At 49.9% G+C, this 15872-nt stretch overlaps 1 protein-coding gene across 1 annotated transcript in view; it reads left to right on the top strand.

Annotated features, from left to right (window-relative positions):
• The window catches only part of DHRS12 (dehydrogenase/reductase 12), a gene marked incomplete at its 5' end in the record, with an annotated part of 33284 nt that extends 18883 nt beyond the window's left edge, over positions 1 to 14401 (top strand). Inside the window, 4 exon segments of the mRNA XM_045868538.3 lie at positions 4588 to 4596; positions 9718 to 9779; positions 11050 to 11154; positions 13825 to 14401. Of these exon segments, the coding sequence (XP_045724494.1) occupies positions 4588 to 4596; positions 9718 to 9779; positions 11050 to 11154; positions 13825 to 13938 (290 nt within the window).
• Positions 14402 to 15872: the final 1471 nt, after the last annotated feature.

Raw genomic sequence — 15872 nt, 5'->3', positions numbered from 1 at the left:
CAAGGGTCAACTATGTGTGTATGTGTGTGTGTGTTTTTTTATATATGAAAGAAAAAAGAAAGAAAAGCATTGTAACTTTCAGCACAATGTCTGGCATGTAGTAAGTCCATTTCTTAGTGAGAAGCAGATTATTACGGTTGTTTTTTGGTGCCTTTTCTTAGTAATCAGTGAGCTCCTAGAAGGGGAGGACTGTATTTTCTTCAGCTTTGAATGCAGATCACCCCGCACATGCCTGATAGTAGCAGGTGTTCAGAAGTATCAGTTGGTGAGGAATAAATGCAGAGGCACCTTTCAGGCTGTGCTGTGCAGAGGTGGGGGGGTCACTTCCTGGCCCACCTGCTCCAAGGACCGTGGGGTGCACAATGGCTGGTGAAGGATTAAACAGCAAACTTTCAGTCTAGGAGAGCCTCTTAACCCCAAATTTTATGTTTCCTGAGAGCCCATATCGTTCTGGGCAAAATCGGGAAGGGGACAGTAGTCCCAAAAGATGACCAGCCAGCCCCAGTGCTTATTGGGGTTCTTATTGTTCCTCCACTCTCATCATTATCCTAGAATTTTCTCTGCACTGCCTTTCCCCTAAGAAGCCACTGAAAAGGAAGGAGAGAGGAGGATGGAGAAGAAGAGGGCCACCATCCAGCTACATCAGAGGTCTCCCTGAGGTTTCCTTTTACCATTTTGGAGTCTGGACTCCAAGGTGCCCAGACTCTTCTGATCTCTTCAGAAAATCAAATGAATGGATGCTAGAGTATTATCTAGGCCCCAGCAAGGCCAGTATGGTCTCAGCATTATTCCACATTCTGGACCATTCTCAGTTCCCTCCCTTAGTTCTCCTCTCTCCCCTCCCTCTAAACATCTGTCTCTTTTCTCTCATTCCCTTAGGCCAACACTACTTGCTGGGTCCCAGCTCACAGCTAAGGAAACCAAGGGATCTGTTCTCATCTTAGCAGGTGCCATCTTAGGACTTGTATGTGGGGGTGAGGTATGGGAGGAGGCATTTATTCAAGATCACCTTTTTTTTCTGATGAGTATTCACTTAAAAAGTGGGGAAATAAAAATATATGAGAGTAATAAAAAAAAAAACCCTGTAATTCCATCATTAAGAAATAACCACTGGTAACATTTTTGGTCTATTTTCTTTAAGCCTTTTTCTATGCTTGTCCCCTACTCTTATCTGGAACCACACTGTATATATCATTCTGAGTCCTATGTTTTCCCACTTAACATTATATTTTAAATGTTTTCTCACATCATGTAATATCCTTTAAAATGTTACTTCTATTTAGAATGAGTCTATTGGATGAATGTTCCATAATTTATTTAATTAACCCCCTATTGTGGGATATTTAGCTTGTTTCCAACTTCTCACTATTGAAAATGACTCCGTGATAAATGCTTTTGTACATATATTTTTGTTTACATCTTTGGTTATTGCCTTAGGATGGGTCCCTAGTTGTGAAATTACAGAGACCTAGTGTGTGAGCATTTTTAAGACTTTGATATATATTAACCAAATTACTCTCCAGAAAAACTGTAGCGATTTATATTCCCACCAGCACTGGAAGTGCTTATTTTTTTTACTTCCTATTGTTCTCAAGTGAATGATCTTTGCAAAACTGATGGATGAGATATGACATCTTACTTTCCTTTGCATTTCTTTGGTTGCTAGTGATATTGAAGTTGGTGGTGTTGGTGGTAGTTTATTGGCCATTTGTATTTCTTTTGCTAATTGCCTGTTCATGTCCCTTGCCCATTTTTCTATTGAGATCGTTATCTCTTAAAATTGCCTTATAAACCTTCTTTGGCACATTTACTGCAAGTCCTCCCCCCACCCCAGTTTGGCAAATTCTTTTTTAGTTTTGTTTTTGATGTTTCAGTTTGCCACACAGAAGTTTACATTTTTTATGTAGTCAGGCTGAATATTTATCATTAAGACTGATTTATTCACTTTTATGATAAAAAAAAATCCCTTGTTATTCGAAATAATTACATTCCCCCCCTATTTTCTTATAACATTTTCTTAGCTTTTTAATGCATCTGGAAGTCACTTTTGAATAGGGTAGGTAAGGAGCCTTTCTTTTTATTTCTTTCTCTTTCATGCTCTCTCCCTTATATTCTTTTTTTTAAAGATTTATTTATTTGAGAGAGAGAGTGTGTGTGTGTGTGTGTGTGAGCATGAGGGGAGGTGCAGAGGGAGAGACAGAGAAAGAGAATCTCAAGCAGACTCCCCACTGAGCAGGGAGCCTGACACGGGTCGTGATCCCAGAACTCTGAGATCATGACCTGAGCCAAAATCAAGAGTCAGATGCTTAACTGACTGAGCCACCCAGGTGCCCCCTCCCTTGTATTCTTAATAAACAGTGTCACACAGCACTGCTTATTTATTGCGTATGCTTTCCTTTCTTTTGAGTTGTGATGCCGTCTTTATTGTATACCAAATTCTCATTAAGTTGCTTCTCTTTCTGAGCTCTAGTCTGTTCCACTGATCTATTAATTATTATGTCAAGACCACACTATTCTAATTATTCACAGTACATTTTAATATCTTCTAGGGCAAGCCCCAGCTCATTACTTGTCTCATCCTTAAGATATTTTAACCCACAGGATTGGTAGGTTAGGGTGAGGAGGCAGATTTTACACAACAGGGGAGATGGGTGGGGTCTGAAGCTCTTGAAATCACAAATAGGATCACCCCCACCTCCACCACCCACATTCAGAAGGATTCTGGAGCCATGCGTGAGGCTCTGGGGAGTTCTGTCTGGCCCTTCTATGGAGAAAGAATGAATGAATCCAAAAGTTTGAGATCTTTGCCCATTGGCTTTTGGTTTCCTGCCAGCCAGTGAGGCTGCTTTGGATGAGGCACAAAACCCTCCCAGAGTTGAGCTCCTGGCCACGTTGTTCCTGGGCCTCCCCACCTGCCCCAGGGGTGGGGTCTGGGCTGCTGTGGCACTCAGGGCAGGGCTGAGCTCTCTCTGGGCTCTGCTGGGACTGCTCCTCTGGTCTCCCTGCCCCAGTCTGGAAAGTCAGTGGTGTGCCTGGAACTCCTCCTGGCCTGTGGGCCCAGGGCCTCATCTGATTACCTGGCTGGGATTCAGCAGGTGTTTTTAAAGAAGTGTTACTCATAGCAGTTCTATCTAGCCCTCATTTGGGGGAATTTTAAAAACAAAATCCCAATTAAGCACCTTCATGCTTTTAATGAGCAGAGGCCCCAGTGTCCACACAGGTTCTCCCTGCTGTAAAGCAGGTGCTCTCATTGTGTCCCAAGAGTGGCAGGCAAGAGCCTCCCTCATATGTGACAGCAGGGAGCAAATTCAGTCATCTTGCTCCAGAAACACTGGTTTTGCTGGTGCACCATGAGGGTTGGACTTTGGATGGCCTGGGGAGGATGCGGAAGCCACAGCATTTTAACACTTGTGTGAGTGACATGGAGTCAGGACAACTGACCAGGGCTCGCCCCTCCCCCATCAGGTGGATCCTTCCCATTAGCATTCATAAATGTCCATTTCCTTGTCTAAAAACAACAAGAGCAATAACTTTGCTACACTCCACCTTACGGTGACTAGCAGTCTGGATTTCCCCAGGACTAAGTGGATTCCCAGCATGGAGGACTTTTAGTGACAACACTAGGGGAGTCCTGGGCGAGCTGGGATGAGTCCCTGCTCCACACCCTGCTCTGTCTTCCTCCTCTCCTTCCCAGCTGGTTTCTATCTTCCCTTCCTCACTTCCTGCTCACTCTGCAACCACTCCATCCTGGTTTTCTCCCCAACCATTGGCGACTCTTGCTAAGGTCCCCTGTGACCCTTGTGTTGCCTCCATTCTCAGCCCTCCTGACCCCCAGCAGCACTTGACATGGCTATCTGGACTCCCGGGGAGCGCGGTCTGCATAGGCCCTGTGCTTCCACTCTTGAGTCATGGCTCCTCCTGTCCCTGCTCCGTCTTCTTCAAGCTCCAGAGCTGGCGTGACCTGGAAAGACCGTAGTCCCACCCAGCCCAGTCCTGGCCTCCTCCCTTATCCCCCTGCTCTCTGTGAGGATCTCACCCCTGCCTGCAGCCCCACATGCCTGCCATCATTGGCTCTGGCTGCCCAGAGGTCTCCATGTAGCCCCGGTCTCTCTTCTGAGCTCCAAGTTCATATCTCAAATGCCTCCTACTTAGCTTGTCCAAAATTCAGCTCTCGATCTTCCTCACCGATCTGCTCCTCCTCTAGTTGAGCCCACCTCAGTAGATGGCGTGACTGTGCACCCACCCACTCATCCTTGGCGCCTCCCCTTCCTCACCTCCTGTACGTAGTTTATCTGAAGCGGCCTCTGTCACATGCTTTCAGCCTGTCTGCTTCTCTTTATGTCCACACTAGCACTACCCAAGCACCCCGGTCCCTGCGACAGAATGTGTAAACTAGGGCTCTCGGTGCCCTCTCCTGCCCCCACACCCCCGTGGCTTCCTCCATAAAGCTGACAGAGTGATCCTTAAAAATGCAAATTTGCTTCCTTCTGCTTGAAATCAGCCCTTGGTGTCATGAAATCTTGATGTCATTGGCATTGACCTTCCAGCCTCACCCAGCCCCACTCTCCGCCTTGCTCACAGCTTCAGCCACCCTCGGTTGAGCCTCTTTGCCCAGATTGTGCTCCACACCTGGAACACCCTCCTCCCTGTCCCACCCCCCCTCCCACCCTTTCCACTTCTTCTCTGCCTCTCCTCTAAATCTTAGATGCCACCTCATTGCTAATGTGGGCCCCCATTCCACCCCCATGTGCTCATAACAGTGTGCACACACTCTTCCATCACGGTACTTACCTGAACAGTGAGTGTGGGTTAATTACGTAACAACCTGCTTAATGCCTATCCATGCCGGGAGAATGCATGGGGGTAGGGGTCCTCACAGTACCCCTCATCCTTAACACCGGGGCTGGCATTTAGAGGCCCTTGATAAACACTTGCTGAATGAATGGAACTGGATAGGGAGGATGAGTTGAGGTTGGGGGCAAAGGGAAAAATCTGACTCCCCCTCACCGCTGTCTGACCCCAAACCAAGAATACCGCATAAGAAGCTGATGACTCAGATGCTTCCTAATGCCTCATTTTCTGTGGGAACCTGTGTTGCCGGCCTCCTCAGGTGATATGATCTTGGAAACGGTCTCTATATACCTTGTAAGGTCAGTGTGTGAGTCTCCCACGATCCCTATGGGATGTTCTGTTACTGCACACATGGAGAAGTACCAAATGGGATTCCCCAGTGCAGGTGTCTGCTCCTTTAAGATCTACACCAGTAACTTTCCAGAGCCAGAGTGACAGTTCTTTCAAGCTGGCTTTGAAAGTATCTGAATAGAAATACCCCTCAGTTGTCTTATGCTAAAATGTAAAATTTACAATATATTTTTCTCATCAAGCAATATTTAATGCTATTCAAATATACTAAACTCAAGATATTTTATGATTTTAGGAGCACCACGGATTTTTTTGTTGGGATATAATTGACATAGAACATTATGTTAGTTTCAAGTTTAATGAATTTAATATTTGGCTAGGAATGTGGTTTTCATAATGCTTTAAGAGAGCTGCACATCTCTCTTTCAGCATCACCCGGACATGACACAGTTTTACCTCCCTTCCTAATTAGCTTATAGAGAGAGATTTGCTTCAAGTTATGCACTCATGTAATAAAGGTCCTTGTTGCCATATTTAGAAGACTGTGTCCAACATAAATTCCACTCCCAAATCTCTTTCTTATAATGAACCTCCATCAACATAATGAGTTCCTTGGAAGGAAGACATTGTGTAAATTAAAAATACTAATGAGTCATTATGATAATGAATTATTTTCCCTATTACTGGGAGCAGGACTAACCTTGGGCACATTTTCCAGCAGCTGAAGGTGCCTTCCCTAGACCTAGGGTTGCCCTCCTCTGGGACCCCGTTCTCTAAAATTTCTCCTTCTTCTTCTTCTTCTTCTTCTTCTTCTTCTTCTTCTTCTTCTTCTTCTTCTTCTTCTTCTTTCTTCTTCTTTCTTCTTCTTCTTTCTTCTTCTTCTATCTTCATCTTCATCTTCACCAAAACTCTGAATCCCCCAAATGTCCCTGATCCTATCTGGTCAGTCTTGGAGGAAAGGAAGTTACCAAACTGGTTCACACTCAAATATGAGTGACCAAAGCATCTGTTAGCCATTTCCAACAGTGCCCTGCCAGTACCACCTGGATGTTGTTATTTTTTAAAAAAAGATTTATTTATTTGAGAGAGAGAGAGAGTTAGAGAACATGTATGCCAAGGGTTGCGGGGGGCGGGGGGCAGAGAGAGAGGAAAGAATCCTGAGCAGACTCCATGCTGAGCACGGAGCCCAACGCGGGGCTGGATCTCATGACTCTGAGATCATGACCTGAGCCAAAATCTAGAGTGTATGCTTAACCGACTGAGCCACCCAGGTGCCCCCTGGATGTTGTTATTTTGAATGGTGGCTGATTAGCACAGAATAACTGGCAGACTTTCTAGCTAAGCCGAGTATCTTCGGGACTGTTAGGTTATAAGTAACAGGAACCACTCAAGCCAAATGGGCAAAAATAATTTATTAGTGGGCTTACAAGGGCACAGCCCTCACAGAACTCGGTGGCAGAGGCACAGCTGGGCTTTGGGCGGGTCAGGGATAGGACAGCACTGCTGTGAGGAACCGGGGTAAACGTCTTTCTCTGGGACGGTTGTCCACAGACTCATCACAACTGTTTCGCTCTCTCCTCCTCTGCCCTTCCATGCACGTGGGCCAAATATGGCGCCCTTGAGTCAACCTGCCCTCAGTGCAAGGGTTCTGTTTCCACACTCTTGGGGGAGGGGGGAGCTTGAGGCCACATGGGACAAACACAGTGCCTGGCTCAGGGTAACAACTTCGTTATGTGTTTTTTTTGTTTTAGACAGGATGTGGGACCCACCCATGAGGGGAGAGGTTGGGGTACCTCTCCAAAAGAAGTCTACGACATCAGGCCAAGGAGCTTTTTGCTTAGTTCAGTAGGGAACCCCGGATGTTGAAGGGCTTTGGGGGAGGAGAATGACATTGATTTGTGTTAACAACAGGCCTGTAATGGGCTCTATATGAGTGGGGCGAAGAGCTCCTGGTGCCAAGTTCATCCTCAGGGAATAATGACTTGCAAACAATGGGATACATTCCCACTCTCTCGGCATCAGTGTCGCCTGGGACTGAATGTGGTTTAATGAGTCAAGAAAAGGGAAATTTGCCATTTGTTTTCCACTTTGTATGCCCTTGCTGGGAACTTGGATAAGTCACCAAACCTCTTTGGGATTCTCTTGATTCCAATTCTTTTAATAAAAAATTTTACACACACACACACATGCGCACATACGTACATTACTTACATATTTTTATGTTATTCTTTCAGCAGATTATTATTCTGTTTCTCTTTGCTGGCCTGAAAAGACTCTGAAGGTACATGGGCAGGGCCTCAGAAACCCAGCTGGGAGTCACAAGGATTATAAATCACTAGTGGTCAGGAAAAAAAGATGCTTCACCTCCTTCTCAGGGAGGAGAAATGTGTGCTGCGTGTGAAGAGCTACACAGGTTCTTTATAATGATGAAGCTGGTGATCTGGGAGGCAGAAAGCACACAGAAGCAAATGATATCTCAGATCTGCTCCTTTGGCAGGTGGGTGGGCATGGGAGAAGGGCAGGGAAAGGCCTGTTTTGCGGATTTGGGATGAGCGAGATTTTAAAAAGATAGAGAAGCCCTTGAAGGGCCTGTTGCTAAAAACTGTGCTGTTTCTCCAGGAGTCTTTAAAAAGCACCTACCACTTGGCTGTACCCTAGAGGAGAGAATTTGGCAGGATGAATGGTGCAGCCAATCCTCCTGCAGGTGACTCTGTTAACATTTAAATCAGGTGTGTTCTCCTAGGGGATGAAGCAGGAAACAAAACACACAACCATCTCCTGGGTAGGGTGGGGAGGAGCAGAGGGCCAGGAGAGAGGAGGTGTGCCCAGACAGGCCCGGTGAGCAAGCCCAGCCCTCAGCCTCGCTGGGCACGGACAGCTGGGCCTCCCGGAGGAGGGGGCTGCAGGCCTGCTGTGTGGACCCTCCTTCTAGCCTTCATTTCCTTTACTCAGGAGTCATTTATGACAATCCGTCGTGGCAGGCTGACGGGGCCGATAGCTTTTGGCAGAGGTCCTTTCTGCTTCTCGCAAATTAAATCACAGAGAGCGCCACGGGCAGTGAATACAAAGAAAGTGTTCAAGGCCACTGGATGGAGGGGAACAGCTGTTGGAGACCAAGTGTTTATGAGACTTCAAAATCCACATATACTAACAAGGCAGGCCCCTCCAAAAATAAATTGGGACATGGACACCTAAGAATGCTATCTGGGATGAAAGTCAAAACTCGGAATTACAAATAACAAGACAGAAATGAAATCTACAACAGACACACACCGAGAGCTTCCCGGTCCTGGGAGGGGGGCTGGCCAGCTCTGATCTCCCTCTTACAAGTAAAGAAACCAAGGCTGAAGTTGCTACGGTGACTCGCCCTCCGTCACATTGCTGGTAGGTGCCCAGATCCAGACTCTGAGCGCCCTCCAGGGCCCTGTCCGTGGTGCCAGGCTTCTCCAGCGGGCTCGGGTCTGAGCCAGGCAGTGGCAGTGGTGGGTGGAGCTGGCCAAGCAGACACTCCCAGCAGTGGCCCAGAAAAGAGCCCAGGGTGCTGCCATTTGGAACCCTTGTGTGTTTCCCACCTCATGTTAAAAAAAAAAATACAGATAGGGCGCCTGGGTGGCTCGCTCGGTTAAGTGTCCAACTCTTGGTTTTGGCTCAGGTCATGATCTCATGGGTCATGGGATTGAGCCCCATTTCAGGCTCCTCGCTCAGCCTGAAAGATTGAAAGATTCTCTCCCTCTGCCCCCGCCCCACACACGAGCATGCACGTGCGCTCTCTCTCAAAATAAATAAATACATCTTTAAAAAATAATAAAAAACAAAAAAATATTTAAAAAATACAGAAAGGCATGAGGACATATAAATAAGAGTTCCACCATTCAAAGATAAGCATTTTAAACATTTTAGCGCACCAAAATATCATCCTTGGAGATATTTCCTGTTTCGACACCTTTCCTTGCAAAAAATGAGATTCTGTTGTGCCTGCCGTGTTGCAACTTCTTATTCTGTATAGTGTGACTATCTCTCCAGGTCACATACACTTCAATAGTATTTTTTCTCATTTTGTTAAAAATGTATGTTTTATGATAACAGAAATAATCCTAGAATTATATGCTCATTGTAAAATATTCTAATTCAAAGAGTGCAGAAATGGATAGCAAAGAAAGCCAATGTTTCACTTCATCCCACCCTGGGGACGTAAGCAGTATTGCTAAATTTCTTATTTCCTGTTCGTCCTTTTCTGTGCGCAGACCAGATATAACAAACATACACGCATGTATCAGCTTCTCCCCACCGTGGGCTCCTAGACTGAGCTGCAGTTGGTATCTCCCCCTCCTCTTCTTCTCGGGACAGGAGGCCCCAGTCCTGGGAGAGGAAAGTGTCATGGGACCAGAGAAGGAAGCATCACAGGGCTAGTGACAGCATTTGGATTTGAAAACACTCTGGGGTGGTGGGTGGTGGGTGGTGGGTGGGGGACGGCAGCGTAGGGGGCCACTTACCCTCCTCCAGGGCCACTGAGTGGCAGGGCCCCACGGCACAGTCCACTGCCCGCCGCCCTCCCAGAGCACGCTGCCTCCTCAGGTGTGTATATTCTCACGACGGCCCTGATCCCTGCGTTGCAGGAAGAACTAGACCCCAGAGCAGCGAGTTGACCTCTTGGGAAGTTCTGTAGGTTTGATTTTGTTCCTGATGGCAAGTCGGTGGTCCCACATTTGCTGCCCCAACTGTCCTAAGGGGGGCATGTTGTCCACATCCATGGGAGGAACCGAATTCTGTCCGGTGGGCCCATGGGCTTTCTCTCTGGTCACCTGAAACCAGGCAGTCGGGGGCCAGACTGGACAGCATCCGGGTGGGCCTAGAGAGGAGATGAAGACAGCTGGGAGGTCACGATGTGGGTCTGCCTGGTGCTTCTTCCTCGGGACACACATACTTCAGTAGGAGTTCCTGACATGTGGACTGGGATTCCTGAATCCTCATTTGGGTGGTAGAGGCTTCTCAGAAGCCCGCTCCGAAGAGCACCTTCGCCTCCCTACTCCCACCTCCTGTCACGGCTGGGTGGCTGATGCCCACATATGGCCTATGAATTCCCTGTGGAAAGGGAGGAAGAACCATCCACGAGCCGTGTTAGAGACCCCAGCCCTCACCGAAGGCTTTGCCCTGATGTCATCTGAGAGTTGGCAGAGCATCAGGAAAGGGAGGCTTCTGGAGAGCAGGGGCAGCTGCAGAAGGCATTCAGGTCAGGGGTGGGCAGGTGCATTTCCCTGAGAACATGCTGCTCAGATGGGAGGGGCCGGGCTAATGGAGCCGGTTCTCTCCTAATGGGTTAAAATGACCCAAATCAGAGAAACCAGGAGGAAGGCAGTTTGCGGACGCTGCCTCTTCTCTGCCTTAGTGGGCAGAATGACCACTCCCCCCACCCCTGATGTCCATGTCCTCGTTCCTGGAACCAATGACTATGTCACCTTTCCTTGGCAGGAAGGGACCTTGCAGAGGTGATACTGAGACAGGGAGAGTATCCTGGACTATCCAGGTGGGTCCAGTATCATCACAAGGGTCGTTATAAGAGGAAGGCCGGAGAGCCAGAAGAAAAGGAGGAGATGCGCGGCTGGAAGAAGAGGTCATCTGGGTGGTGCGGTCACAAGTCAAGGAGAGCAAGTGGCCTCTGGAAGCTCAAGAAGGCAAGGCGCATGTTCTCCCCTCCAACTTCCAGGAGGAGCACAGCTCTGCTGACACCTTGATTTCAGACCTCTGACTTCCAGAACCTAGAAAATGCATCTGCGTTGGTTTAAGCCACTAAGTTTGTGGTCATTTCTTCCATCACCAACAAGAAAATTAATACACTGCTTGACAGAGAAGAGGGTTGGGAGGGTTTTGTAAGTTTTTGTTTGTGAATGTCTATCATATTTATTTCAGGTACCAGTCTCCTCGGGAGGAATGTTGGTTCCGAAATTGAACACCCATGATCTACAATCAGAAAGGACAGCACTTAGTGGAACGAGGGTCCATGCACAGAACAAGGTGAGTGACGCGGTTTTGTCAAGACTGCATTTTATTAATGTACCACATGGGCTCTTTTCCAAAACAAGGCTGATTCTGGGATACACATTAATTTGGATCTTAGCAGTTGCCAGCAGCACCTGGAAAGTTCCCTGGCCCTGAGGAGCCCCCCTCTGGAGGCGCCAGTCATGACTGTGCTCAGACCCGAGGGGTCTTCGTTATGCTCTTGGGAGAAGCCACGAAAGCTGCCGCCTCTCTTCTTGGTGTTTCCCAGGCTCGCCCACAAAGAAATTGGTGAGGGCTGGTGCCCCCTCCCCACCCCTGAGCAGGAGAGAGCCTAGCAGAGGTGCCCTTGGCCTGCACGGCTCAGAGGGAATCAGGATGGCGGGAGGTCACTCTTCTCCCCTGTGGGCGGCGATGGGCTCCCCAGCGACAGACGCCACAGGAGTATGCCACGTTCCCTGGGCTCACTGTGAAGGGCGTGCACCGTCCATCCTGGAGGAATGAAAGGCAGGCGTCCAGATCTCTTACCTGATCTTAGGTATGGTCGTACCGCCATATGTCAGGTGTGACAGCTATTTCTAAAAGCCCGATCTAGAACTTCCACATTGACGTTCTTGCCCTTAAACGCACCCGGTGGGGCTCCCTCGTTGTGTGTGAGGCTGCCAGCACCCATCAGCTTCCCTGTTGCTGGTGTCGACTGTCTCGGAGGGCCGCCTTGCCAGGCACTCCCACCTCCACCTCTGCCCTCTGTGCGCCCTGAGTGTGCCCCACTTTTGCTCACTGACCCTGCAGACCAATCCTGGTGGATTATCTCCCATGACTCAAAATCCTGACGTTCCAAAGAGCCACACTGCTTTACAGTTTTCCCAGGGAGCATGGGAATAAACCACTCACTCATCAAAGAGGCCCGGATGGAGTTCTTTGCAAAGCATGAGCAAGCAGCCCCGGGGTTGGGCAACAGCCGTGATGCAGTGGAGGTGCACGTGGGGTGCGGGGAGGGGGGTGTTCCAGGCATCTCAGGTATGGGTCCCACACGCCAAGGCAGGAGTTAGTTCAGGTATGACTGGACACGTGCTCAGTGCTAGCCTACGCTGGGGGCCTGAGCTTTGACAGCCCGCGGGACAGACCCTGCCCTCACCCGGAGTGCATACAGCAGAGAATAGAGGGGCACGACCCACTTGGGAAAGGGGCAGGTCTGGGCGCTAATTTCACGGGCAGGGGCTCGGGTGGCCTCCAGGCAGCATGCAGCGTGCTCTCGGGCATCATCACTGGAGTTCCCTTGTGCTCCTTCCGCCTCCTGAGGAGGGGCCAGGCTGCAGCACTGGGTTCCACTGAGACACCCATAAAGACCAGATCAGGAGGACCGGGAGGTCAAGGGCGAAATCTGTGCACACTGCCGTCCCACACGGGCCCGGGTGGGGGCTTGCTGTGTGTGCCCCCAGCCAGCTCCCTTGCCTCGCACCTAGGGGCGCCTTCCCTCTCCAGGTGCTCATCCTGCGCCCTTGTGCAGAGGCAGCCTGGGCCGCTGCCAGAGCGGTGGGCCCGAGGGCACCCGGCCACCCAGGGCTCATCACGCCGGGGAGGTCGCAGCCTTTAATTTCCATGCGGCTTTCGGTTCATCTAAAAATATCTGAGCAGCCACAGGATTGAATCTCCCCAGGAATGACCTAAAACCAGTGTAATGAGGACTGGGGAATTGCTTCATTTCCATTTAAGAGGGGCACGTTGGTACGAGAAAGGGAGAAGCTTCAGCTTCAGAAGCAGAGCTTTTGTCTCCGGTTTGCCTTGTGTGTGGCGGAGGGGGGCGGTGCTGGGGTCGGGGTGCAGCTAGGGTGCCCCCTCCTCCGGGAGCCCTCCCGACTACAGCGGCCTGGTGGCCAAGGGGGCTGGTAAATGCGGGCATTCCGGGCCCAAGAGGCATAAACAGGGGCCCAGGGAAGTCAACGGGAGACCGCTGGGGATCTGGGGACAGGCTCAGGCCACCTCACCCCCACCCAGGTTTCTCGAAATAATGAGTGTGCAAAGGTAAATAATCATCCCTAAGGAGACAACCAGAATTATCTGGGAGCCTGTTGGAAGGGCAGGGAAGGGGAGCGGGGCTCTCTTAGGGATCTGCCTTCCCCAACTCTACGAGGAAGTTTCAAAGAGGAGAGACCTCCTCCCCAAACAAGGCAACTAAACCCAGCCGCAGTCACAGCAGACACCCCAGCCCCCCACCCCCCAGACACCGGAGGTGCCCCCTGGATACACTGCATGTGGCCTCACCACCCCCGTGAGGGGGGCACTGCTGTCGCCCTGTTTACAGGCGGGGAACCAAGCACAGAGGCTGCCGTCCCCGCGGGCCCGCCACAGCATTCCGGGAGCACAATCTCCAACATTGCTGTCCCCTTTCCGAAAGCCAGTTTCTCAGAAGCCTAACATTTGGATAGATATCCTTGGAGTTCATCCTAAGAAATAATTAAAGATCTGGAAAACGAGGCTGCTCATCGCAGCACTAGTGAGAGGAGAGGGAGGTAATAAATTATGGAACACCTGTACAAGAAATCTGTTCCAACCTGAAAACTCTGCCATAGATAAATGTCTGCGGGAGAGGGAAATTGTCTGCACTATATCATTAAATGAAGAGATCCGGTTCCAAAACTGTGCGCGCCTTATGATCTGATTTTTGCTACACCCACGCCCCCCTAGGAAAAGGCGTGTGTTGGTGCTGTGGAGCATCCCACGGAGACCTGGCTTGGAGACTTGGCACAGATTCGCCCTCCGATGCACAGATCTGAGGAAGCTTTGCATATCCTGTTCTAAATGCAAAGGGGATGTTCTCAGGGAAGCACACACACCAGGAGAGACTCAGGCCAGGCGTGCTGGGGGACTGGCTTCTCAGTTCTTTCCCCTTCCTAAGGGAGACATGCGTGGCTCTGCCTGCCCGTGAGCGCCATCAGGCCACGGAGAGCCCCCAGCCGCTTTATTCCTCCCAGGTACGTCATCCTGACAACTCCAACGTCAACCTGTGTGCTTATAAAATCTGTGCTTGCAAGCCCACCACCTGGATCTGCAGTTTGCCATCTGTCGCCCACAGGTCACAGAGCACCAACGGGGCCTCTTGGGTGTGGGCAGCCCGTCCGTCCGTGGACTTGGGAGGCCTGACGGGGGTTGGGCAGGGGCCTGAGCACATGGATCTTGTCCTCCACGAGTGGGACACACAAGGCTTCAAACGCCATTTTTTGGTTCATCAGTATTTCCTCCGTCTTCCATAATAAACAAGTACTGCTTCTGTAAAAAGACGTTTAGTTTTAATTTCAAAAATAAGGCCCCCAGATTATATGATCCTTTCTATCTCTAAAATCCTCTGATCTCATTACAGCTCTCAAATGTTTACTCTGGGTTTTTTTCTTTCGTTGGCTTCACCAGAGAACAAGATTTTGTTTCCCAATGTGCTCACTGCAGGGACACTGTGTTCCCCGAGGTCTGTGGGCAAACGGAGGTGTAGTCTGTAGCCAGCCCTGGGGCCTGGGTGGGGGTGACACTAGGTGAGGACCCTCTGTGTAGTCTGGGGCCAGGATGGGGTGGGAGGATGAGGCAGAGCGACTTGGCAGAGGAACAGCTCTTTCCCTTCTTACTATATTCCTCCCTGAAAAGAAGAAAACACCTCAGCAATCCAAGAAATCATCAGCCAGGATCCTCAGAGAGGCCAGACTCATTTGAGCGAGATAGCTAACTCAGGAGGCAGGAGTCTGAGTGTTTAATCCCCTTTGGCCTCCAGTGTGGCCCTCCCAGCATGGGAAGGAGACCCTGTGTCTTAGCATGCAGAGGGGCGAGGGACTCCGCAGAGGATCTTGCTCTCGGGGGATGGGCTGGCATGGGTGTCCATGTCCCAGAGCCTGGAGGACACAGGAGCCAACACAGTCTCAGGCTCAGGGGAGCAGGACTTTCCACCCAGGCCGAGGGGCGACAGCTCAGGGGCTTTGTAAGAAGAATCTCTGGAACCTGAGCAGCTTGGCTAGATGCTGTTTTGAAGGAGAAAGAGAGAGGAGTGTATGATCACATTCCTTTGTATTATTTATTAGTGGTATTGGTATTAGAAAGAAGCCAAGCACACAATCTCTTCACTTGAGAATTCTGTCTGCGTTTCTGTACTTTCTTCTCATGGCTGTGAGTCTGTCAGTAAGGGGGTTCCACACCAAGTTCAAGGACAGGGTGTGCTCTGGGATGCAGTGGGGGTGGGGAGAGAGACAGCGTGCCGTGGCTGGCCTCACTCCTGCCACCCTGCACACTTCCGTACAGATTCTTTCAAGGGGACTTCCTGTCTGTGAACCCTTTTTCTTTTTCTTTTTTTTTTTAAAGATTTTATTTATTTGAGAGAGAATGAGATAGAGAGAGCATGAGAGGGGGGAGGGTCAGAGGGAGAAGCAGATTCCCTGCTGAGCAAGGAGCCCGATGCGGGACTCGATCCTGGGACTCCAGGATCATGACCTGAGCCGAAGGCAGTCGCTTAACCAACTGAGCCACCCAGGCGCCCTGTGAACCCTTTTTCTAACTCAGGCTGGGGGCCTCTCAAGGTGGACCCTCCCCTCCATGAAACTCAGGATAGGGTGGGATTGTCCCCCTTCCCCCATGACTGTGCCCAGGCTTTGCTGGTGAGACGTGTCCTTTGCCTGTTGGGGTGGGTTTTGTAAAAAGTGCCTCACCTGATTTTACACCCCGTTTTTCCCCCATCTTTCTGAACTCAGTGGGTCCCT

This window comes from Mirounga angustirostris, unplaced genomic scaffold (assembly GCF_029215605.1).
Source record: "Mirounga angustirostris isolate CCGP_5_RB_7025 unplaced genomic scaffold, mMirAng1.0.hap1 SCAF_3, whole genome shotgun sequence".
Taxonomy (NCBI): Eukaryota; Metazoa; Chordata; class Mammalia; order Carnivora; family Phocidae; genus Mirounga; species Mirounga angustirostris.
The sequence above is the reverse complement of the archived record's forward strand: the minus strand, read 5'-3'. Positions and strand labels throughout refer to the sequence as shown.